Source organism: Boleophthalmus pectinirostris, unplaced genomic scaffold (assembly GCF_026225935.1).
Source record: "Boleophthalmus pectinirostris isolate CB_2022bp ecotype Guang Dong unplaced genomic scaffold, ASM2622593v1 HiC_scaffold_5, whole genome shotgun sequence".
Lineage (NCBI taxonomy): Eukaryota > Metazoa > Chordata > Actinopteri > Gobiiformes > Gobiidae > Boleophthalmus > Boleophthalmus pectinirostris.
The window spans coordinates 19,593,088-19,620,223 of record NW_026571404.1 but is presented as its reverse complement, the minus strand read 5'-3'; the positions used below and the strand labels follow the sequence as shown (position 1 = coordinate 19,620,223).

General features: G+C 39.3%; 1 protein-coding gene across 24 annotated transcripts in view; it reads left to right on the top strand.

Moving 5' to 3' along the window:
- LOC110156860 (neurexin-1a) overlaps nt 1-27,136 on the top strand; it is a 319,412-nt gene that overhangs the window by 56,658 nt on the left and 235,618 nt on the right. For 4 of the 24 annotated variants that reach the window (XM_055162526.1, XM_055162532.1, XM_055162524.1 and 1 more), the window contains exon 6: nt 2,483-2,498. The exons of the other annotated variants lie outside the window; for them this stretch is intronic. In XM_055162526.1, coding sequence (XP_055018501.1) covers nt 2,483-2,498 — 16 coding nt within the window. The remainder of the gene's footprint in view (nt 1-2,482; nt 2,499-27,136) is intronic. 24 annotated transcript variants of the gene reach the window in all.

The window sequence follows — 27,136 nt, the reverse complement described above, 5'->3', positions numbered from 1 at the left end:
TTGATTAGATCAGTGTAAAGTCAGAAATCTGTCAGGTACAATGAATTTATGATCACAGGAGTTCATTTGTGTCAGCTATCATTCAGAATTGAGTTTGATTAAGTGTAGGATCAGTGGCATTTAGTGCAGTGTAGTATCCTGCAGTTCTTATCAGCTCTATCCCACAGAACACCAGCCCTATATGTCACGCAATACACACAAGCAATACACACAAACACAATATGCTCAAACAGTACGCACAAACACAGTTATACACAAACAGCACACATAACCACATTACACACACACACACACACACACACAGACACACACACTCTGCAGTAGCTGTTCGCTAAATGGGGAGAACTATTGTTGTGCAGCTTTCAGCGGGCTCCCGAGGAGCCCCGTCGCTCATGACATTTCTAAATGCACAAACTGCATTCAAGGCCACGCCGGGGTCGATGGCACAACACGCTTTAGCTTTTCACTCAGATGTTTCTAAAGAATGCACAGACAATAACACCATGTGCATGTACATCTATTTAAACTTTCACAACAATCTGATGCCATGCAGATGTACCAAGACCAAATATGTTTTCAGAACCAGCAAACCTCATTGTCCCCAAATTTATACTGTGTACACATGGGCAGTTGGCAATAGATAGAAGAAAAAGTATGTAAAATAAAGTGCAGTACAGTCAGGTGTAACAGATTGAGAAACATTGAATGAGCTCATGGTAATAATTGCCTTTGTTTGTTTTCAGATAATGAATACAGTTTTTTGACATGCAGCGTCATTTTCCGTGAATTTAATTGGCCAAAACATCTGCCACATAAACAGTGTTACATTTTCTTACCAGTGCAGGAAGAAAAAATGTCTATTACTTATTTTTGTGATTTCTGTTTCATTCAGCTGCTGTTCAGCATTCATAAGGCTATACAGTATTAAGTGTAGCCTATAACAGCTTAACCACACTATGTAAAAACAAGAAAAAACTGTACATTTCCTATAAAAAGAGTTATCTGTCTGTATCCTCTTAGATTCAGACTGTTCAGATTGTTTTATGTGCTTGTTCAGTGTATCCTCTTAACCTTCGTAACACTTCCCACAGATTCAGTATTAAGTGGTCTCTGTTGTTCAGGCCACTGGGACATTGGTTTGTATTGTGCATCGATGACACGCCTTTGATTATTCATGATGTTTATCCTCCTCTTTTCCACTTCCTGTATCCATGGATCAGAGGGAAAATATCTGCTCAATTATGGGAAGGGAAGCAGCAAAGTAATAATCTCCTATGAATAATGAATGGACTTAATGGTCTGAAGTATCGCTGGATGTATACGGGAAGACTGGAAATGTCAAGTACACGTAGTTACCTGGAACACATTATGCTGTGGGAAAACTAGATGCGAAAACAAGCTTTTCTTAATACAGTGATAAAGTAACTACTGAAGTAAATACATACTCTTCATACTGAGAAAATATTTGTTGTACATGTGTTACCCTTTACCAACACACACACCACTTCATACTAAGTAAAGTGGATGAAGTGTCTCGTCCTGCCTAAGGACACAACAACACTTGGTTTGAGGAATTGATCCTTCGACTTTCAGGTTGGTGGACGAGTGCTCTAACCACTGAGCTGCTACTGAAACACTTTACTCTTGAGTAATTTCTTGAACTACTCGATTGTTCTTCTACTGGAGAAATATTACTTTTGAAATATCGGTATTTACTTGGGTGTCATTTTTGGCTAAAGGACACCAGGGATGCCACAGTAACTGAAATATTGTGATATCGTATCGTCAAAGTTCTCACAATAATATCGTGCACCATCACAATATATCAAATTACAAGTCTCTTTGCTTAAATTAAGAGTTATGGTGCAGCAATGGCTAAAAAAAAGACAGACCAAACTACATAGACCATGATCCTTTGCTCCATTTCAGTGTAGACTACAAGAAGAAATAACAGTTCTAAGCAATTTAAAATCTTAGTTCTTCGGATTAAGTCTTGTCAAGGCATTTTAAGAGGGAAAAGTAGCATATTAACAGTTTTGTTAGCCTCCACAAAATATCACAATAAATATTGTACTGTGAGATGTACATCGTGAAAATATTGTGTAAATATCGTAAGAGATTTGGAGATTGTTACATCCCTAATCGTGAGCCTCCCCACCATATCGTGAGCTTTCCCACAATATTGCAATAAATATCGTACCGTGAGGTTCATACTGTGATGTTATCGTATCTTGAGACTTGGATATCGTTACACCCGTACTATACCCGCCTCTGATGATCATAATATTTTGGCTGAACAATGCATATCTTCGAGTACGCTGTGCATGGTCCAACAGTTAATGCTCTGTGCAACTGTGAGCGACAGGGCCTCCGACCATCTCCTGACAACAAGCACCCTGACAGAACGCATCACGTCAACACATATCAAGTCATTTAACCCGTGTCAGGAGCCATCACGACATGCCTACAGTCTTTTAATGAGTTACATCCTACAACTGGTCTTCCTTCCTTTAGTTTAAATACAATACAATTCTAAAGACAGATCTAAGAACCTAAATGAAGGAATAGCAAGGAATGTAAAATTACTTCTTGTGAGATTTAAGCTGTGTTGGGATGTTGTTACCTCATCAAAAACATACCTGGAGATGTGTTTTGTTTCATTTACAGATGTTTGAGTAGTCCTTTATTATTATCTGTCTACATCTCCAAAGCTCAAAATGCACAGTTCCACCTTGACGTCATATAGTGGTAGTTTTCAAGTTCACACCTCCTTTTACATTTAGTTCAATAGAGATAGTAGGCAATTCCAGAGCTGAAATCATCCAAATGTTTCTATTGAAGGTGTATGGAGTTTCAAAACACATTGGAGCACTTCCTGTATTACCATATGACATCACAAGGTGGAACAGTGTTTTCTATTTGAGAAGAGAAGTCAACCTAAATATGCAGGGTTTGTGTGTTTAAACATGCGTGAATGAAACAAAACACAACTCCAGATAGGATTATGATGATGAAACTGTAATGGGGATGAGAACATTGTGTAATATGGGCTCTTTAATGAGTTAGATCCTACAACTAGCCCTGCTTCATTTAGTTCAAATATTGTACAATTCTAAAGACAGATCTAAGCACCTAAACGAGGGAATGGTTTAGGAACTTAAACCTGTCTCATTTTCAGTTTTGCTAACAAATATTAGCCCTATGTCCTGAAATAATCAAGACTGTGCACTGCAAAGATGTAATGGCAGCACGTCTTTCAAATCTTCTAACCCTACCGCACATAAGAGTGAACTTGATCTTGTTTGTAATCACCAAATGTTCCACAAACAAAGGCCCGGGGCTAATTGTTATGGAGAGGTTGTCTGGAGGAGCTGCTGAACTTTGTATGTGAGCGATCCTCCAGGAGACTCGCTGAATAATGCAAACAGCCAAACCTGAAAATAACCTCTCCTGTGCAGCAGCCTGTGCCCTGATGCCACGTCCTCTCTCTCCAGTGTCTGCTGCTCTTCGCCACAAATACACCCAAAACACAGCCAACTGAATCCAAACACTCCAACTTTTCCCGTCGAAGTAAAATACTGAGACCTCAAGTTGTTAAAACACTACTTTCTATGTTATAATGTGAACGTTTGGTGCAACCCATATGCAGTGTGATGCACATTAATAGACAACTCCTGTGTGGGGAAATCTGTTCTCACATTTGCAACTAGGGCAACAAACATTAACAGGGGACCCTTCTCTGGATTCTGGATTCTGGATTCAGCATGAGTTTTTTTTTTTCCTGATTTGTATGTCATTTGTAGGACATTTTATATAAATGGATAAAACGGACTGGCTTATTGCATTTTTGGTGCTTGTGTTTGAATTTATACAGTTCTGCATGCTAAGGTAAGATAAATGCAGCACAATGATCAGATAAAAGATACAAGCTGAAGAGATGTTTTCTTTGAAGCAGTGATGAACATGAGAGAACAGATCGGATAAGTTTGTGAATAATTCTAGGGTTAGTCTCACACACTCATAAATACGTTCTCAACAAATTCAGATTTGAAAATATTTCTTTGTTTTGGAAAAGGCTTAAGAGCACCAATGCCAGCAAGTGTTAAACTGAGCATAATTTTAGGGTGGATGAGGTACCACTGAAAACCACCTCAAACACCTGGTGAATAAGATCTTGTGCCACATGAACTCTTGAGATAAAATTGCAAAGAGTTTGGGGACACATTTTGAAAAATTGGCTCTGACAAAAAAGGGGTTAACTCTGGTGATTTAGATCTCTTGAGGAGCTGTTGTTCCAAAAATGAGCAGCTAAGTATAATAAATCAAAATATTGTGAGGCAATTGTGAACTGAACTGCACAATTTATTAAATGTCAAACTCAACAAAGTATTGTCTCATTCTGGTAAAACCCATCTTGCATTTTGTCTTCTTTTGTGGGAACCCGTGCTTCCATACTTCCAAAAAAATAAACAATCTATTACTGTAGTTCCCATTGCCAGCGCTTACAGCCATGTGATTAGCTACTGTAGTGATTTTCCTTAGCTGACTGGTTCCTGCTGTACAGTAGCGATTGGGGGCTCTGCATGGTGATTGGCCTTTGAAGGATATATCTCATGCATGGGCACCCCACGCACCCTGATTGATCGGAGATGTTGACGGACAGCGGTGTTTGATTGGGCTGCTGTTATCTGTAATGTAGCTGAAGCTCTTAATGGCCTGACAAGATTAGAATGCATTAGCGTCAGAAAGCTAGGCGCCCCGGGGCTCCTGCGTGTGCCGGGTGAGTGTTAATAACTAAAGATGGAGCCTCACCAGTGCAAGACATGTGCTGACGGTCCACCTATAGTCTCCTCTGAATCCCAATCAGAAACATGGGGGCGCACATCTGATGTAACTGGATTGAGATGTTGCGGGAACGTATAAAAATTGACAAAATTAACATAGCCAGATTAGCCGCACATCTGAAAGACACCCCATAGTGGATTATCATTGATCATATTTATCATATTTACAAAGAAAATCAGATGGTGCACTGTTGAATTGAAAACTGTCTGTTACAAATTTAAGTTACCCGGTGTTGCAACAGCTCAGTCGGTAGAGTATCATCCGTAGGTCTGTGGTTCAATCTCTACTCCACTAGTGCATACCGATGTTGTGTCCTTGAGCAAAAAATCAAGGGCGGCGCCAGATATTTTTGGTTGGAGGAGCTGTGGGGGTGCACGATTAACATGTTCATTTAGAGCCTTTTATCATTGGAGCGTATCCCTCACCCCCTACCATGTTTGCTTTGCTGTTTTACATTTAAATGCAGTTAGCACATTTACTGATTTATTACATTATTTTTTATTGTCGTCTCATTTTGAACACTGTGTGATTCAGAGTCCTGCACGAATCCATTTTTGGAGACTCGCACCTGCCCGGACCTGTTAACATTCCACCCGTTAAACGCCCGTGCCCATGATAAATCACACACAGATTACAAGCTTTCTAACTAAAGCATCCATCAGAATATGAAGTGAAACATTACGACTTCAGGAATTACAATAATGAAATGAAGTGAAAAGGTTACGCTTTCTTCATTACGAATACTAATTCACAGACGTGACTCGACTGTCATCACTTCACAGGCATTATTTATTGAGCAGAAAAAACACTGATCAAGATATCAGACTTCTGTGCCACACACGCCATGGACTGAACCAAAACTAACCCAGGACTAACCCAGGACTAACTCAGGACTGATTCCAGGACTAAACCAGGACTGAACTATGACTAAACCAGGACTAAACCAGTACTAAACCAGAGCTGAACCAGGACACACTGTTGGGACAGGTCCGGAGGTGCACCCGCATAGTCCGTCGAGTGGCCCACGGAGGTAAGTGCAGCCGTCGCCCGATCTTGCTTTGCGGACACCCTGCTCTGGGGTTCTCTCTCTCTCTTAAGTTCAAGATTAGTCCTGGTGTAGTTCTGGTGTAGTCCTGGTTTAGTCCTGATTTAGTCCTGACCCACCCGTGTGTAATTACTACCCACCCGCATTCCTGCCCATAAAATTCCAGAACGTTAAAACCCGCCTGTTTCAGCAACTATTTGCTGATACCCACAGGTACAGTGCAGGACTCTGGTGCAGGACTCTGGTTGAACATATTTAGTTGAGACTGAATGACTACGAGAGTACATTGGCCATTGTAGCACTGGGAAAAAAAAACAATATCTAGCTAAATTTAAATGACTTAAATTAAGAATATTTTACTTTATTTGAGTCAATTCAACTTGACAAGTAAAATGATCAATGGAATAAGTGTGTTTCTCTTCTATTTGTATTTTCATATTTTAAGTACAAAAAGTCTTGTTCCACTGGTAAATAATTTTACTTGTAACTTACTTAAATCATGATAAAACTTTCTTAATTCAGGTCATCTTAACTTGGCTGGATTTTGTTTTTTGCAGTGAGGGAAGGATAATTCCCCCTCAAGCCCCCCTGGTGCTGCTCCTGCAAAAAATTAAGCCACATTGCGTAGTGTCTGTAGATACTTTGAGAATGGTTCGGCATGTAAAGTGTTTTGAGCACCCAATTTTAATCTGAACCAACCTGATATAAAGCTATATCCTCTCTATACTAACACTTCTACTGTGACTGCTACTAATATTACCCCTACGACTTTATTTGTTGATATCTTGTGGCCGCTTTACTTTGACAGATATGTAGCGTTGTATTGACTATAGGCCGGTGTCAAAGCAGCAAAGTGCGGTCCTTGTGGATTGTGAAGATTGTAAATGGGGAATTGTATCATTAATGCTCAGGTCTGTAATAAGCTCCCAGGGGTAAATTAATATCCACTTAATACGCTGGCGAGGGTTGCTCATCTGATAGTGTTAGCGCAGTGGGCGTAACCGCGAATAGGCTAGCAGGAAATCCCAGATCATGTAACATCTCCACTAGCTTTTTACAGCTCCAAATGGAACTTTGCTGCTTTAAGGGAATCCTAACAGTGCAGCCAGTGAGACACATTGCATTGTCTTGTATGTGCAAATATCTTGGCCTAGTTAAGTCCTAATTTGGTCATCTCATTTGGATATCTTTGGCTTGTTGCATAAGAAGGCTACAGTTGCCATAGAGATAGATCTTCTAAGACTGACCCGAATTAATTTTCAATGCGCTGTGTATCTGTTTGAATAAAAATAGTCACACATGAAACAAATACAACAGCTGATGTAAGAGCTGATTACAGAGGCAGGCATGCTTTAGTTCTCAATGTTTACAGAAAATATCATACTTGTACCAATCCTAAACTTTCTTACTAGATTGTTAGACCCCAAACTACTGTATTTGGGTTACTTTCACAACTTTCTCTATTGTTTGTGGTAGTTCCAAAACCAGAATTAGTTATTGCAGAAAGAGTATCGCAAGTAAAACAAAATTATAACACAAATCAGAGTAAACTACTACTGATTCCCAACCATCTCAAATCAGATGATCACTGTTCCTGAATAAGGTAGGCCCGTCACGATAACAAATTTTGACGTTTGATATATTACTGAAGTTAACATAGACGATAAACGATAACATTGCAACTAATTTATGCCACTGACACAAAAACCCAAGAGGAAATTTAGATCACAGAAACGATTCTATCTATCTACAACATTGTTAAAAAAAACATGAGCTGCAATAAATAAATAGCCAAATGAAACACTTTAGTACTTAGTTTGCATCTGGAATGAGTCATAAAAGTTATTTATTCAACCGTTTTATGGCTTAAATCTTATCGTATAGTCAAAAAAGTAGTATAGTCAAAAAATAACCAAAATGTCCCAGTAGTGAAAAAAAAAAAAAAAAAAAAAAAAAAGTGCCCACGATAATGGCCTCCCAGCTTCAGTTGTGATTGCATTGGTTCTTCCAAAACAGTTGGAGAGCATGTTAAAGCTCCAACCTTTATCATATTTTAAAGGTCCTATATGATGCAAAATTGACTGTTGTGAGCTTTATCACAAGAATAGTATCAGAATTTTGTATCACAATTATATAATTATTAATAGTATCAGAATTTAGTATCTGAATCATACTTGAAGATGTGTTTTGTTTATTTTAACACATGTTTGAGTAACCCTTTATTATTAGTCTGTCTGCATCTCCAGTGCTCAAAATGCACTGTCCCACCTTGTGATGTCATATAGTGGTACAGTAGTTTTCAAGTTAACTGCTACCTTTTACCTCTTGTTTAGTACAGATTAGAGATGTGTGGATGGGCTATTTTTTCATCCGCAACAGCGACACAAAACTCATCATGCGCCCGCTATCCATTTGCACCCAAGGTTTTGACCAATTTTCAAAAACGCACTCGCCAGCCATCCGCCAATTGATTTTGGATTTTAGAACAATCATATAGCAAACAAACTAAAGAGCCTCAATAAAAATGCAAACTCTATAGCTCCTTCATCCTTCAGGGTGGAAGTAGCTCAGTTGGTAGAGCATTCGCCCACTGATCTGAAGGTTGGTGGTTCGACTCCAGCTCTCGACATAAAACATCACAGGTTGAGTGGTCAGATCCACTGACCCACAGGTTGGCTGATGTGATTCCAGCTCCCACAGATGAATGCTGTCGTTGTGTCCTTGGGCAAGACACTTAACCCACCTTGCCCACAGTGTCTGTGTGCACTGGTGTGTGAATGGGTGAGTGGTTCCTTGTTGTAAAGTGTTTTTAGTGCCTTGAAGGTGGAAAAGTGCTATAGAAAAATGTGACCATTTACCATTCATTCCAAAATTTCTCAACGTGCATGTTCGCATTCTTATTTGTCCATAACAAAACGCTGCTCGTTGCTCAGGGTTTAACTCCCTGTTCGGAACCTCACCGTGAGTGCGTGGGCTCAATAAACATGCCAATTCGTTGCTCAAGAATCATGGCATTATTTGGAGAACTAGTGATTGGAAATTCCAGGTCTGAAATGATATAAGTGATTCTACTGAAGGTGTATGGAGTTTAAAAGCACAGTGGAGCAGAGTGTTTCCGTCTGAGAGAAAAGCACAGCCTAAATCTGCAGGGTTATTGTGCTAAACATGTGTGAATGAAACAAAACTCAACTCCAGGTATGTTTTTGATGAGGAAACAACATTATAATGTAGATCAGAAAAATAGAGCCCTTTAATTAAACACACCCATGTCACTCTTCTTATCACTCCAGTGGATGGTTTCTGTGTTGTCTGAATCCTTCCTATGTACCTCTCATTTTTATTCACCTCTGTCCGTGATGAGCCCCTGCAGTTCGGTGACAGTATTTCCGGCACAGACACGGTGTGGTGCCCGGCATTAAATTGGCAAAACCTCAGCGTGGAATTTTTCATGGCGGTGATCTGTGTACGTTAGCACAAGCACTTCTCTGCAGTCTGAACCCGGCAGCAGCACTTCATTGTAAATATTGCATGGACTCTAGACAATGCTTCAGACTGGAAACTGTGGGTAATATTCTCGCAGATAGGTTCAGGTATTTTGAGAGCATACAAGAGGAAGAAGAGCTCAAATGGTAACAAGATGGGATAAAGGGGAGGTAATTAGGCTAGAGTCAATGTGCACAGATTCAGTTAGGAATATTTAGAAAGTAGGAACATTTTTCTCGAATAACAGTGCAATTTAAATGTTCCAAAGATAGTACTTTATGAATTTTTACCCTTTATTACATTTTACAGTGATTTGGTAAATGGTGTAGAAGTGGCACTATTATGACCAGGAGTAGTGGTAAAATTAATTGCAGTTCAAGTGATAAAACCACTGCAGTAATTCTAATGTTAGCACGAGGAGTCCAACTTTGGGGTGGAGCAACAGAGGAACACTATGTAACTTTTCAGGTGGAGGGTCTGTTGCCTCTATCGTGTTATTGCCTGCAACATTCTAGCCTGATTCATCAGCTGGTTTCACTTTGTGGAAACCATCTGACCTCGCAGCATTAGGACTCATTCTTGGCCGGTACTTTTTTTTAATCTAACCAATCGCTGCTGTTTGGTCATGACGTATGTAATGTGCCGCTAACGGGGCTAACTGGTACATTAAGCTTTTCCCAACTCCCATAGGAAGAAGGGCAATAATGTCTTTCCCCTTGATAAAATTCACCAAACATTCTCTTTGTTCCAGCTTTAAATCCTCGATCTCAGACACAAAATGTATGCCTTCATCTACATCCATCTCAACTGTTTTGTTTACTGTTGTGCTGTACGACAAAAGGAACCCAGACAGGCGCTTGAGTTTGACGTCAGGGCTTCTCAGTTCTTCGCTGAGTGGCTGGTGTATGGTCTACAACTTCCGGGGTTCTTGCAAACCGTCTAGTGTATTCCGATTCCTGACCTAGTTGCTGGAGAGAAATGAAATTGAGATGCTGCCAGCCTGGCTAGCAACATTCCATAGTATAGCATTAAACTCTATTACAGGTTTTTATTGCTCCAAAATAAATTGGAAAAAACATGCATTTTTACTTTGAGGTCCCATCTCCACAAATCTAACCTATAACCTGGTCTTGTGGCATCATCTGCTTGTCTCCATGGAGGCAAGATCATTTAAATGCTAGACTGTGGAACATTTCAGCCCACGCAATAACATCTTAAGCAGGACAAGCAGGTGGTGGACCAGAAAAGATACTAAGTGCTCCGTTACTAATGCTGCATGTATTCAAATTCCCACATGTCTATTGAAGGAATATAAAGGCTATGTCTTTATAATGTAGTTGCTGCTTTTACTTTCTTTTAAAAGGTGTCATTTTCAACCTCAGATCTAGATTTAGATTTAGTTTATTTAGTTAATTTTAGATTCAGTGTTCACGTGTGAAGCCAGGCAGATTCGCAGGTTTCATAGTTTCGCAGGTTTAATAGTAAATGGATGGATTTAGTGCCACACCATAGACAGCCTTCAGTGGGATGTTAAGCGGATGTGGGCCGGATACATTAGGACACATTAGAGCTCTGGTTCAGGTTTCACTCCACTGTCTGTGGACTGTGGGTAAGTGAAAAAAGTTCCAAACAGACTGTGTGTCCTTATTCAAGAGGAAAACATCAATACATATTTAATCATGTATAAATAATAATAAATAATTGAATGAATAAATAAATTAATCAATACTGCCTTTTTTTCCTGCAGAGTTGCGTGAACATGTTAAAGTTGTGTAGATGACTATAAGACCTCTAAATATTTATACAGTAATATTATAATACCAGCAAAGGCAAAGATACCAGACAAACCAATACAAACATGCAACACTGACTGTAGCAGTTTTTTTTTTTTTTTAAAGGTGTATTGGGAAGTACTTGAAACATTAGTCAGAACATTATGTTGTTTCACTTTCATTTTCATTGAGAGACACCCTGGATTGAAAATGTGGTCAAAATTATATAGTATATATTTATTTGAATCACATTTTATTGTCTAATTTATTACTGGTGAAGTGAGGAATGCACCACATGAAATCCCATTGGTATGTACTCAGAGTATTACCTGGTCCAGTGATAGGATTAGAATTGCCTTTCTGTCTGAGCTTATTGATGGACAGCCCACAGCAGCAGGTGATGTGATTATGAACTGTTGCTCCTGGAGACGATGCCTCTTTGGAAATATAGTGAGGCATCTTGCTGGGCCAACCTCCACAGTCTGCAGGTGAGACGGTGCGGGCCAAATGGTCCAAGCAACACTGCCGATAATGACGATGGAGAAGCATTTAAAGAGGAAGTTTTATAATCACAGGATGGAGCCAGCTGGAGTTTTCACTAAAATGATGTGCGTTGAAGTGGTTGGTCTGAGAAAGGAGCAGACTGAATCACCTGCTTATGCTAAGTGCAGGAAGCTCTGATGTTCTACCTGCTGTAACTGCAATTTTCAATCTTCCATTAACAACATGATGGGTGATGATGAGGGGAAAGGCAAAAGCGAAAGACGTGCACATTGAAACACAGCCAGGTTTTCACGCAAAATACTATCCCTATCAGAAAATATAGACTTTTCAAGGCATGTTGTTAGATGTTAAAGTGAATAAAACCTTCATGGGACAGTTGCTAACAAAGTAAAATTTTAAGGCTTATATTGATGCGTGATTGGCTTTCTTGTTACTATACATGTATGTTTTTTTAGTGGAAGGTCTGCCACCTGCTTTTCTCAGTTAAATGCTGTTGATCTATCTCTGAAAAGCTCCACAGTATGGCATTAAACTTATCTAAAACATAACATTGTTGTAGCATGCATTCCTCCATCACCGCCGCTGGATTGCATCACAAAGCCACTGAATAGATCCAGATTCAATCACTGCTGGCTGCCTAACCTAAAGGCAAATCTGACAGGCCCGTGTTCACTGGGACTTTAGATTGATTTGTTCAGTAGAATCCTTCAAACAGCGACAAAACCCTGTTTGAATTCAGCAGAAACACATTTCCATGTATCACAGCGTTGTGTATTGCACCGAGACAGGGCCCAATCGAATCACATCAAACTGACTGCTTCAAACATATTATATTCTGATTGGATTATTCAATCTATATCCAGGTGCATATTGAATTTGTCTCTGGGAGAAGGATTCATAACCTCACAATTGAATTTATGTGTGTTTGTGGTCCGCAGCCTCATCTCTGTGTCTCCCCAGCACTGATGAAGATCTAATGTCTCCACTTGCCACAAATCAGCTGCTTTCAAACATAAAGCGCATTGTAAGTGGATGAAGCCCTGGCTTGCCCCCCTTTGAAATAGTTTTAAAAATAAAATATGTTATGTTATGTAACCACCAGTGAGTAAACAGATGTGGCACCAACTTTGACTGCCTGTGATATTTTCCATTGTCTTCAGCACCAGTGCAGAGAGAACAGGACATTTACATATAGTGAGGATAATGCATTATTTTGTTGTTTTCATACAGCTGAATAGATATCCAGCTGTCTGAAACAGAGATGCTATTTAGAGACTATTGTATTGGAATAAAAGCTTTGACACATTTTAGATTGCATTATGGCAATTAAGTTTTTTAGATTTACTGTGCTCTCCATAACAAAAACTGGCCCAACTACTGAGCGACAAGGTAGTAATGATACAGTACAGGACCTATGTTTTAATAAAATCATGATGTCACTTTAAAAATGTGTACTGGAGACTGGACTAAAGTGCTTCAGTGCTGATCCAGACAATGTTTAAACTGTGATTATGAAACATTTTGCTCACAGCAGGTGGAATGGATTCGCCATGCTCCAGCACATTATTGCTTTAGCATTAGTTCAGGCTGACTGATGCCTCTCATCTTTGCTTTTATACCAAAGTGGATCTTTCTTGATTCTGGACCTAAATGGCATGGTGTCTTAAGTTAAAGAACACATATTGTGCTTAAGCCTGCTATATTGTTATATATATGGAACATTATATTATCATTTTCACAGTTTAAATTGTTATATTTGTCTAAAACAATTTAATAAAAGAAATAAATCCACTGATTTGACACAGTTAAAGAACTGTGATGCCAAATGAGAGCTGACATCATGCTAAACAACATCATGGCAAAGACTCAGCAACTCTGACTGATAGCTGCAGATCATGCTGGTGAATAGCTGATGTTTTCTTTTGATTGTACCAAAATAACTACATGATGCTGCTGAAGTGTGTATCACTGATTAACAACATAAAATTGGAGAACAAAGTATGTACAGAGCAGTGGGCATAAGCATGTGGCAGTGAAAATTGAGTTTGATCTTCAATATGGTGTCTTGAAAATAAGTAATTAAAGATTGCTCAATGCACAAATCACTCCAAATACAACTTTGAGAGAGTAAATGAAAAGGGGAAACAACTATAACATGGTTGAAAGCTTTGAAAAGTAGATTTTGCAAAAAAAAATATCTGCTTTAAGATATTGCACTACTTTTGCCAATTTCTCAGATTTTCTCCAAAATACAGAAACTGAACATTTCTGAACAGGACATATTGTTAACAATGGGTTGTAAAAATGCTACAAGCACTCCTAAAAATCTCTTTATTTTATATTTCATTGCATTATTTCATATTCAGTTCCTATTATCCCATTCTGTCCATGACATCTTCTTCCCATTACACCTCCCTATGGCTCCATACAGTGCACTTTAACTCTAGCCCTGTCAGATAACATTACCCCGAAAGACAGTGACCCCACTTATCCTTGAGTTACAAGGAGCAGCACAGTGTAGATCTGTAGGATCTGTCTAATTACACATACTTTCTATTGTCTCCTCTTTACCCCTTCTACATTCACTACCTCTGCACGGCTCTGCTCCTCTGTTAACCTCCTCTTCAGGTGTCAGTTCCTTCATGCAGTGCACTTCTTTCTCTTTGCCTGTTGGCGTTGTGAATCACATGGCATGGCACTGGTCTGCTTGGCACCGTCTTGTCTCCTCGCGGCTGCCTTCCAGCTCGTACATCCACATCTCACACGAACCGACAAGGACTTAAATAGCAAAAGGTGATGCTGCAGTCACCCGAGCTTTGTCACTGGCCTTCATACATATAGTGCAGTGTGGGCGCCTTCAGCCATGTTTCCCCATGTTAAGCTCCTCATTAAGCTCAAACCCATTCCCCTTGAACACTGCGTGCTTGCAGCTATATTTTTAATTAGTTTATTTAGCCTTGCCCCCGACTCAAGAAGGAAACGGCCCTGCTTCGGCACTTAGCCATTCGTTAGCGATTAGCTTAGCTCTGCAGGGGCAATACGTCTGGCAGGATTTCAAATGACAAGTGTAACTACAAAGGTGACTCACACATCCAGGCACAGTGGATGGTGAAGTTGATATGTTGCTGTTAGTGAATAAGGATTACAAAGCACATTCAGGACAGTGAGGGAAAAGGCAATGGCCTCAGGTGCAAAGGATGCCCGCTGAATAACAAATTTGACTATTGAGTCATATTGGGCATATTTCATGGAATCGTGTGCATAAGTTTTAGCCTATTAAGCACCATTGTATTGCACTGAAGTGCAATGCATGTTGGTACATTTGTCATACTAGTTTTATTTAAAAGTTTGATGCATAAATCACATTATACATTTTGCATGCTGGTAATATTTTTGACAGAAAAAAACGTAGGCAAAGCTTGTTTCCTATTCAAATGTAATGTAACACAATGCTCAGTGTAAATCTGTGACTTTTGATGATTGATTTGATCTGTTCATTACATAACTGTTTTCAGGGTCAGGCTTAGTTTGAGTATTCCTAGCACATGTAGAGTACAGCACTCTGAATATATAATTTTTACAGTGTTAATGTTTAACAAGATTCCAAGAAGTTAAAATTCCCACTGGCTGCAGACGACAGGCTTCCACCACATTCCTCCAGTGACACGACTAAACTGGCTTCTAATTTGTGGTGGTGAGCAGAAAGAGACATCCCTGCATAGAGCTGTGACTTACAAGCATCCAGCTGACATAAATGCAAAGTATAGCTTAAATGCATAATATATTAAAATAAGTGATCCTCCGTCCACAGCTACCTCTGCTACGCACCAAGCAATTTCCCACTGTAGTCACCACCAGCACGGCTTAATAACTTGGCGATGCAGCACCATTTTTTCATCCCTGACACAAATTACAAATATGACTGTAGGATTTCGCGGGCAATATGTTCCGAGTATTGGATGTTAAGTGGAGCTGCCGGCTGCTGGGGCCCTTTTGCGCGGTGACAGACATTACGGGACGGGCCTTCCAGGAGGGGGCATGCTCTGGGTGAATGGGTGCCCTCCCCACCCCACCCCACCCATCCCCACCCATCTCCTCACTCTGTCTCTCTCCCCCTGCCCCGCTCCCCTGTCACTAACACGCTGAGACGGCGTTTTACCCCCAGACATGAGGATTGAAGGGATGTAAAGTGCAAATCAGCTCTCCATCTTTGCAGCCAAGGGTTCCTCTGTATCTGCCCATCGCTCTAGTCTACAAGCTCTTCTCAACTTATTCATAAATTCAACAATTCTTTGCAGCGTTTTGTATCGCTTTGCTGTCTTTGTCGAAGCTTACACAGGAGCCCCACTGCAAGATTACATCGGATATTATTCAATACAAGAAAGGATGTGATGCAGACTGATGATATGAGAGGAAATGGGAGAATAAACAGCAGAAAGTGAGCTCCCAGAGTCGCTGCGGTGTTAAAATGTGCCCTATTAAAATTCAGCCGACAAGAAAAACAGCACACTGATTTTTAAAGCCCTGTTTATGGACTTCCATCAAATTTATGGCTTCATTTACAATCGGCAATTGAGGTCTGAGGGAAGCGGTGAGGGAGCATGACCAGATGCAGCCGGGTATTACAGTATAATCTCTCAGAGTAAACAGAATAAAAACATCCATAAACAAAGGTGAAAACTGGTCTGTAGTTTTGATTTTCATTTTTTTGTAACATGTTCAGCAGTTTTAACAATACTGCATAAAACATAGAACATGAAGCTCCCATATTATCAGCTGTTTGCTCAGAAAGGGTCATATGCCTAAACTGTTTTTGCAAATATATATCCAGCAGGGCATCTGGCAATAAAATAGTAAAAACATCACCAATATGCAACATCAGCAAGAAGAATTAGCAAGAAAACCAAACTTAATAAGAAAAACATCTGCTTTGTTAAAAAAAATTAAATAAAAATCCTGGGGGATGACCTTCAGACCCATTTGTCTTATTTTTATGGTAGAGCTCCTACCTCTCAAAATGCCTGTGCACATCCCAGCCTGATATAAAAAAGAACTCCACATTTAGTGGATCATTGATGAAGAAAACACAACAGAATACATTTGCTTGACAATCTAAAAGATATTAGAATTCTCCAAACCTAGCTACTGCATCAGTCAGTTTCCACCTCTTATCCACATTACTGTAATTCTATCAACATTGGGGACTTCAAGATAAATGTCTCATCATATGTTCTGTATTGCCAGTTCAGATCTGTGGGCCTGAGTGCACATCCAGTGGAGGCCTGTCAGTGTATTTCAGCCTGATGAGATGTCATGATGCTTGATGTACTGGTATGAGGGGGCACTGGTAGCAGGGGGTGGAACATTGTTTTACAGTTCAATTTCACCCCGTCAGCGGCCCTCCCGTATCACAGCTGTTTGTTTTAGCCAAGAGCAGACTCCTCAGCCCTCGACGACAGGAGGGCATATTCCACCACATATCACCCACAAAGCCCTGGCCCTGTCCACTTATGTCAGCCCATTGGATAGTACAAGACACATACCGAACTACTACTACTACTCTGTACTTTTACACACACAGAAAACCCTATACAACCAAATTCTGATTGTCAGACTGCTCTTGTCCCTGTCTTCATGCAGGTCAATCAACCAAATCAGGCGCTTCTAGTAATTTAGCATCAGCAATACAACTGCCTACAACTGCTAATAAAAATGTCTATCATACATAAATCCACACTTTTGGCAGACATAGATAAGCAACATCTCATTTAGATACAGGGGCTAATATTTGACTGTTTTAGCAAACTGGCTGACAGCCTTAAATCTCCAGCACAGGTTGGTATTTTGTTTGGGCTGTACCCTCAAAGAGTACACAAAGAGTACACAAAGAGTACACACAAAGCTTTAGTTGAACACTTAAATGCAAATGGATAACTGCTTAAAATGTGACTACATAGCCTTGAATGTTTGCGATAAAAAGGACTATAGATTTTGTCGTAAATTATAATGACAATATTTGGTGAAAACATTTTTTTTTAAAATTTGCCCTACATATTGGCCAAAAATATCAGCAGATATTATTCTTATCGGACATTGTTTGCTCTGGATTCTAAACAATATCAGCATTGGCCATGAAAAAAAATCATATTGGGTGATCTCCATTTGTTTTCATTTACATGCACATTTGATTTTCAGACATGTTAGGAACTGTGTTGTTTCTCTCTACATCACAAATGAACACACTGAAACTCTGGTAGGTTTTATTTTCACTAAAACAATGAAACAACATGTGCTAGTCCACAGTGGAGGGCCTGTAGTTTTTGTCATTGTTGCTGATCTAAAACGAGTGAGCACATCCAAACACAATAATTTCCTGGCGTTTTCTTAACTCATGCAGTGAGCTAAGAAATGCCTCTTCTTGTCTGTGTCTCATAATCAGACTGCACTGTCACATGCTGTGGCATCGTGACAGTGTGGAAGAAGTACTCAATTTTGTTACTTAAGTAAAAAGTACAGATACTGAAACAAAAAAGTACTCAAGTAAAAATATCACATGAAGAAATCTACTAAAAGTAAAAGTATTAAAATACCCATTTAAAAATGTACTGATAGTAAAACATAAAAAGAATTTCAAGCTGATTTCAAGGCCTTAAATGTAGTGATTTTTATAAAGACTTGTGCTGAATTTTGGTCAGTAGAAACAATTGAATCTATCAGATTGTTTCTACTTTTAAAACTTACTATATTATATATACATATAGGTAAATTATAGATACCTAAAAGTACCTAAAGTAAGTACTTTACTACTTTTACTTCATTACCTTCCACCACTGCATCTGAGTACATTCCAGCTTCTCCGATGTGTTATTGGGATACATATTGCTTTTACACTTTGCAAATTGGACTAGGTCAGTTTTCTTGGTGTACATGTAAAGTATAGTGACTGATGAGTGGCCTTTTCTGCATTTGCATTCTTGAGATTATCATATCCTCTTGTGGCCTTCTACTTCATCATCATTATTCTATCGCCTCTGTTTTTTGTGTCAGACTAAGTTGAGTTGAGCTATTTATCATCTATCGAGCAGCTCTTACAAAATAAAAAGGTCTATTGAGGGAGCATGGTCAAGAAGGAAAAAGAACACATCTCAATAGGAGCTGTATGCAACTAAGTGGAGGTACTTCATATAAACACAAACTTGACATGCTTCATGTTTCAAAGGAAATAAACACTTTACGTCACCCTTTTCACAAAGTCAAACAAAAACAGACGGGAATATGAGGTGGGTGATATTAACAAAAATAGTCTCTGTCAATATTTTGAGAATCCATCAAAAATGTGCTAAAATATGATGAGACTTTTGACTCTGTTCAAAAAACTTTTTTTAATAATTACTTTTCTGACAGAAGCCCATGTAAGAACTGACCAATGTTCAGATTAGATTAAAATGGTTCCAAATGAGAGTGGAAGTGTGTTTAACCTTTAAAATTATGCATATACATAAAACTTGCACTACTATATTAATAGTTAAAAAACTTTTTTTTTATGCATAAAGAACTCACTCATGTTGCCTGCTCTGTTTCTGTGGCGAGTCTTGTGTTGGTTCAGCGTTAATCAGAATAAAAATGCATACACATTAGAAAAAAAATATATATATATATTTTTTTTTTATTAAGATCCAACTCCAACTGTTCCCTTTACAGAGTCTTCTCACACAGAAGTGACTATTAAATTAAACAAAAGTGAACAGAAACATAACATTATTTATTTTTTTCAATGTTCTGATAGCTATGTTGTAATGTTGTTATCTCCTCAAAAACATACCTGAGTCTGTCTACATCAGCATTATAGCATAGCATAGAAAATAGCATAATATGGGCCCTTCAAAGTACCAGTCATGTTTTGGAGAGAAGGCTGCTGTTGGTGTGCATGCTGACATAAAGGAGGGGCTTCTTCAGTGCGGAGGGAAGCTGAGGCCAGAGCTAAAGCAGGTGACCTTGATGTAGCACACACATGACAGGACAGTAACATCAATCACATTTTTATTAGCCCCATAGAGCACAGCCAAAGACTCCACTTTTAGACACTTGTATCATCCTGCATGCTTTATATCCAATAGTGTTGTTTTTGTGCTTCTCACCACAGGATAGCGCAGTGAGTAATGAAGTTGCTCCCCTTGGCACAGCATCGCACAGTGCATCTCTCTTCACAGGCCTGGGGAAAAGCCCGGGCACCCACTACCTCATATATGAATACATTCTCAGTCAACAACATTAATCCCGCTGTAATTGGCCACCACAGCTAGCCCAGGCCGTGTTTTATGAGCGCGCACACAATGGGGAGATTGACTGAGTAAAGCTGCACATTCACTTGTGTAATCTAATGACACGGCTCTGTAAGTGAGCTTCAATGGGCCAATGTCACAGTCGCTCAGCTGGGCCACAAAAGCACCAGGAGGAACCTGTGCTTACTGTTGGGGCATGTGCTGTACTGTATCAGCTTTGAATTGGGAAAGTACTCATTTTTGCTTTTAATTATTATTATTTTTATTTATTTGTTTTTTGTAATAAACTGTGTGCCTTAGCTTAATGATTTTTTAAAGGATGTTTTGATCAGAAGCCTCATATAATGTGGTGTGTAGTGATGCACGGTCCAGTTTTTTCAGTTCCAATACCGATTCCAATACTATAATGTTTGTCGATACCTGATATCAACCAATACCAGAGCAGAGATTGAAAACAGCATTTATTTCCTTAAAATTAAAATAAAATAAGACAAACAAATTCAAATGATTATGTAGTTTTTATTCCTCTCTCAAGTAACTACTGAACAACTTTGTGTGAATAAACATTCTGAGACTTTCTGGGCTGACTATGACCAGGAAAGAGACGTCATACATTAATGCATATGTCCTTTGAGGATATCAGATGAACCGATATTTGGAAACCAATATCCAGTCCAGCAAATTTTTCAATATCTGTATCAATATCTGATACCAGTATCGGATGGGTGCCTCGCTACTGTCAAGATGAACTTGATAGTTTTTGAGTATTGTCAAATAAAACAATTTACATGACTAAGAACTTTTACAAATTGCTCTTTTTTTTTTTTTTTTCCAACTCTCGCACTTCTTATATATAATAGATGATAGCTAGAATTTTACCTTGAGATGTTTCAAAAGTCTGCTCCTACCTTCACCAGAAGCATGTAAGTCCCATTTGTGGGTTGGAAAGCTTTCCTTTTTTATTGTGAATAAATAAATTGTTGTAATGGTAAATTAATAATGAAACTATTGAAGGGAAAGTAGTGGTAGGGCTGTAGTCTAAACATTTAACAATTTAGTTGCAGTGGTCTGTTTGAATGCACGTTTAATGGATGCTGTACAAACACATATATTATTAACTGTGAGACTGTACCAAACATTTGCGTTCATCTTTCAGAGCAGTGGGTTGCTCCAGCACTTCTCTACACTTGTGTCACAATACAGACACATCACTGGGCTCTTGTTGCCTGTTTGAATTCACATCAAAGTTTGAGGCACGGGCTTCACACAAGGAGACGTTTTGGAGAGGCTCTCTTCACAGCTGCAGCCACAAAAGAGGTTCCTCCAAAGCAATGATGTTGTAATAGCAAATATGTGTTGGATGAGATACCTGGGGGAAGAGCTGTGCATTATTTATAAACTCTGTCTCTCCCTTTGCATGTTTGATGAAGACACATTAACACCCACTACAGAAGCCCACACTGTCCTATAATCTTATCCCCTATGATTTCATTAATTTGCTTCATACTATGTACAGAGCTGTGTCAAAGTGATAGCCATGTTTGCGAAAATGCTCATAGCTATGGGATTTAATTAATATAGGATGCTTTTTTTTTTTCTTTCATTAATGCGTATGGTTCAGGAAAGTTCAGTAATGGGACCAAAGTGGAATTTTTATTGTGTGGATCTAAGAGGAGTTTGCTGGATTCCATTAATGTTCAGTATGTGAAATAATTTTGGTGTAGTTTTAATAATGAGGAATATTTTTTTTCTATGGGTATGGATGGGTGGGTGGGTGGGGAGTCTTTGCCTCAAGTGGAGGAGTTCAAGTATCTCGGGGTCTTGTTCACGAGTGAGGGAAGGACGGAACGTGAGATTGACAGGCGGATCGGTGCAGCGTCTGCAGTGATGCGGTCGCTGTATCGGACCATTGTGGTGAAGAGGGAGCTGAGCCGAAAGGCGAAGCTCTTGATTTACCGGTCAGTCTTCATTCCTACTCTCACCTATGGTCATGAGCTCTGGGTAGTGACCGAAAGGACGAGATCGTGGATACAAGCGCTCGAAATGAGTTTCCTTCTGGGAACTCCCTTAGAGGGTGAGGAGCTCAGTCACACGGGAGGATCTCGGAGTAGAGCCGCTGCTCCTCCACGTCGAGACGAGCCAGTTGAGGTGGCTCGGGCATCTGTTCCGGATGCCTCCTGGACGCCTCCCTCGGGAGGTGTTCCGGGCATGTCCCACCGGGAGGAGGCCCCGGGGAAGACCCAGGACACACTGGAGGGACTATGTCTCTGGGCTGGCCTGGGAACGCCTCGGGGTTCCCCCGGAGAAGCTGGAGGACGTGTCTAGGGTGGAGGAAGTCTGGGAGTCCCTGCTTAGACTGCTGCCCCCGCGACCCGGCCCCAGATAAGCGGAAGAAAATGGATGGATGGATCTTAAAACTTTTGTTTATTAAATTGCCAGTGGCTTATTTTGGGAATATAATCTGTTCTACACTGTGAGGTCATGAAGCAAGAGTTTTCATTTTAAAAGCTACATTAACCTTTTGTTTAGAGATTGTCAATTCCAGGGATGAAATTATCCAAATTTCTGAAAAATTCTGCCTAAATATGCAGGGTTTGTGTGTTAAACAGCTGTGAGTGAAGCAAAACACAACTCTGGGCATGTTTTTGATAAGGAAGCAACATTATAACATAGAAAAACACAGTGTAATAAGGGACGTTTAAACCAATGGAGATATAAGATATTACACTGAAACTACTCTGAAACTAGCCTAATAACACTTACAGGTCTACAGGTAAGCTTTAGTAACAAAGTAAGCCAGTCAGTGTGTGGGTCCAACAGCCATTAAGCAGCTTTTGTTTACAGGTTGAAGAAATTTGACAATTTAATTTCTCCTTTGCTATGGATCTTACCTGGACTATTCAGGGATTTCACAAACATACTAAAATAGTGTTTTGATAAAAGTGTGAGTGTGGTGAATGGATTTTTCTGTAGTGATCCAGCACATATCAGGATGCATGCAGGTTCAAACTCAATTCAATTTCTGCTCACATCCTGAACGACCATAGCCAGCCCTGGTTCCACCTCCTGTGAAACAGATCTGGGCACGCCCCATTTCAATAGCGAGACAGGACCAATGCCTTTGTAGATGTCTCCCATTAACTGACCTTTTACACAGCCCTACATCATGTTAACACAATTGTGGCTCAACATCCAGGACAATGAGATTTACAGTAAACGTCAAACTATAAATCTTCGATAAATGCGTTTTGAATTAACTGTGTTCCTTGTGAAAGCCTTTTTAACGTCAGTCCATTGTAAGATATGGTTCGCACAGACCTTTGAGTGTTAATTAGAGCAGGAATGGGCTTCACCCGTGCACAGATCGATAGGGTGTGTCTGAGGGTCCCTCTGTAACGGGGCTCAGATCCTTTCTTCTTTTGTGGTGAAATGAATCAGGCTAATGGAGAGCATAGATCTACGCTGTCAGTTCTATGGCTGTATTTATGGTCTAAGTGCCATTACACATTGGTTTGCTGTCACTCGAGCCTGACAAAGTACCAGTGGCACAATAAGGAGGCATTGTTTCCAATAAGAAGCAATGATATAAAAATTACTCCTTTGGATATCTGTTAAGGGATTGTTTGACTGAGTTAATAAAAAGTAATTAAAATGCACAATTTTATTTTAATATATATATATAAAATCATAGTCCACATAATGGTGCATCACTTGTATATAGCCAAAATATATTTCTATGTATAATTTTTACTTCTACATATACATTTGTATAGTTTTGCCTTATCTTATTATACTTATTTAGAATGTATTATTATCATTATATTTTTGTGCTTTATTATTATGTGTCCACATAATTTCCCTTGTGGATCAGTAAAGTTTGTTTAAGTCTTATTCTTACAGTACAGACAAAAAATAATATATACTATAGATGTACTATACCCATTTATCTGACAAGAATATAACATAATGTTAACAAATTACAGTAAATTAGATTCGCATTGTGGTTTCACTCTACGTTTTTTTATTAGAACAGATCACCATGGTAACAAGGGCCAACAAAACAGTAGCCAACAGTAGATACGACTTTGCAACTCCTTTTCTCCAGTCCTGCCATTTTAATCTCACAGAGCATTGTGGTAAATGGGGCAGATGTCAGATTGCTTCCTGGGGCAGTATACAGCCTGCTCGCCGCTGTTGTGGTGTGGGGTCGTTTGGATGTGAAGCCCTGACCTCCATCCTGCCCCTGTGCCGTCCCATCATGCACCTGTGATTACTGCTTCTGCTGTTTGTGCGTGCTTCCTGTAGGGAGACACTTGTCAACACATTAACTGTTTGTCATTGTGTGAAAAGCCACTACAATGGTTTGCTTGTGCATTGAACCACTGCTTTGTATAGTACAGGCTCAGACTTGCTCCCTCTGCAAAATGTTAACTTTCACTCGTGCATATTGTAGGTCTTGGAATTGTTGCAAATTATGACAATTTCGATAACGGTTTAAACCACTGTAAGTTTTATTCTCTAACAGAAGGTGTTTTTTGCAGTTATGTGACCACTTTTGATCGTATTTTGAAGTGCAGGGTGGACATTGGAATGGATTGTGGGCTTGTTGTGATCGTGACCATTTGGAAAAACTACAATAAAACCTGGTTAGAAAATTTCACAGCCTTCATAATATAAGTTTCATCATTGAACAGAAGGCAGGCCCTGACAGCATTTTCCTAAACATCGCATTAAAAGTTTTTGGTAATTTGGCCCTTTTTGCATGCCGCTGAATTGGCTCAGATTGAGTCCTGCTGGAAGTTAACTATTCACCATTTTCTCAGGAATAATTTAATGTTCATTCAAATTGTTTCAAGATGTGATCATTTGAAAACAATGACGATTGTCAAATTGTTCCAGCCTTTAGTTTTTGCTACAGCTGAGCACTGAACAGAAGGGATCCCCAAGTAAATTCACAAATGCCCCTGTGTAGTTTGTCATTCAACTTATCACTGCACTGTCAGCCTGCTTGATTGACACGGGTACATTACAGCTGAATAATGTTGGAAAAGAAAAAAAAAGTGCCAATTTTGCATTTGTGATAATGTATGCATTTTGTTTTATTACAGGATACAGTGCATGTTTTAATCACATCCACGGTCATGAAAGGGCTCATATTACGCTATTTTCTGATCTATGTAATAGGTTTTCTCATCAAAAACAGACCTGGAGTTGTGTTTTGTTTTGTTCACACATGTTTATCACACAAACCCTGCAGATTTAGGTTGAGTTCATCCCTCACACAGAAAATACTCCGCTCCACCTTGTAATGTCATGAGGTGATTCAGGAAGTGCTGCACTGTGTTTTTAAACCCCATACAACCTTATGAGAATCATTCAATTCATCAGTTGCAAATCCCTACTAAATAAAAGGCTAAACGTAGCTGTTACCTTGAAAACTACTGCTGCATGACATCGCAAAGTGGAACAGACCATTTGAGCTTTAGAGATGTAGACAGACTAATAATAAAAGGTTACTCAAACATGTGTGAGTGAAACAAAACACAACTCCAGGTATGTTTTTGAGGATGTAACATTATAACATGGCTTAAAGCTCACAAGTCAGAGTCAATTTAATACATTTTTAGCCAATATAGGTCCTTTAACATTTGAGATAGGACTGAAATAGAGTGCTATATGAACCACATGCATTTCAGAAATACTTGTAGAGCTCAAAACAAGGTTAAAACATGTTTTGCACTGAATAAAGATGGATTAAACATTGTATTTTTTACTCCAAACATGCTAAAACATCCCTTGAGATCCCTGAAATCAGATATGAGAACTTAGGCTTTACATACCACCTGCTATTCTCCACCAAAAATAAGTCCAGCAGTTATCTACACACTGTACCTGAGAAGCACGAGCTCATTGACAGTAAAAGCCAGTAAATAAATAACTGCATTGATTTGCATTGTAACCCATCCATCTCTGACAAGGCTCTATTGAGGGGAGATCAGTGCACCTTTCAGCATCACTCAGAGATTTTGAAGAATTTGGTTAGAACAGATTTTTGCCGTTATACTACTATAGCTTCCATTTCAGCCTTTTGACCCCATTTTCCCTCGCACCAGCCAGGTTTTGGTGATGTCAGAGTAGTGGTACTTGCAGTCTGCTGTCTAGTGGGATAGTGGCCGGCTAGTATCTAGGGGTTAATACACAGTGATGGGTCTGGGAGCATGGCCCTGGTATGGCTGAGTGCACATTGCGTTCAGGAACAGGCTAAACTCCGGCTTGTGTTCGCGCATGACGACACAGGCAGAGGATGCAACGTGAACAAACAACGCAGTGAAAAGCAAAGAGAGATAAGAGCTGTTATTGTTTTAAAATCACTAGAGAGCACCCAGACTGTAAACCCAAACAAGAATCATATATGCTGTTGTAGTCTAGTCGAGCAGTGTTGGATCATAGTGTTGAAGCATAGTGTTGAACGAGCATCTGGAGTAAATATCCCACTCAACATGTATGCCTTCTTATGCTCAGTAAGTTAAAAAAAAAGTTTTTATGGAGATTTATGTCCATTCAGATTACCTTCTGATGAAGGCAATCTATTTTTTAAACAAGGTACATTCATTTGTGTGTTTGTTCTTAAGATAAATACAGGCAGTGTCAAAACAATAAAGGCCATAACATGCATATGATGCAGGTGGTATGTACTTTTACTTACTATAGTAACATAGCTGCAGTGTCTATAATTTCCTCCTGTATATAAAACAGTTTTTTCAGTCTTTTTTTAGACACATTTCTCTATTGAAAATTGACATCTGCAAAACAGCTCACACAAAATCCTGAGCAGAATTTTATTTTTCCAAAACATTTAATCTAGGCAAAATACAGTTTTTCATTCAAAACTGATCAATCATTCACCAAATGACAGTTTTACCATCAAAACTCTCACACTTTGAGTGTATTCATGTGCTCTTTCATTCATGACAGAGCAGCTCAGAAGCCTTAGTCCAGTTCTCAGTGACAACACAGAAACACTGGCTTAGTGCTGGCTGCCTCTAGGGTTCATACTTTACACATGTGGATTTAGGGACAGAGGAATTTTTTTTTTTTTGTTTTTTTTTGTTTGTTTGTTTGTTTGTTTGTTTTTTGCTTGTTTTGTCTCAAACCAGTTTATATATTCAAACTTAAAAATAAATATACACATTGCTGATTTGCGT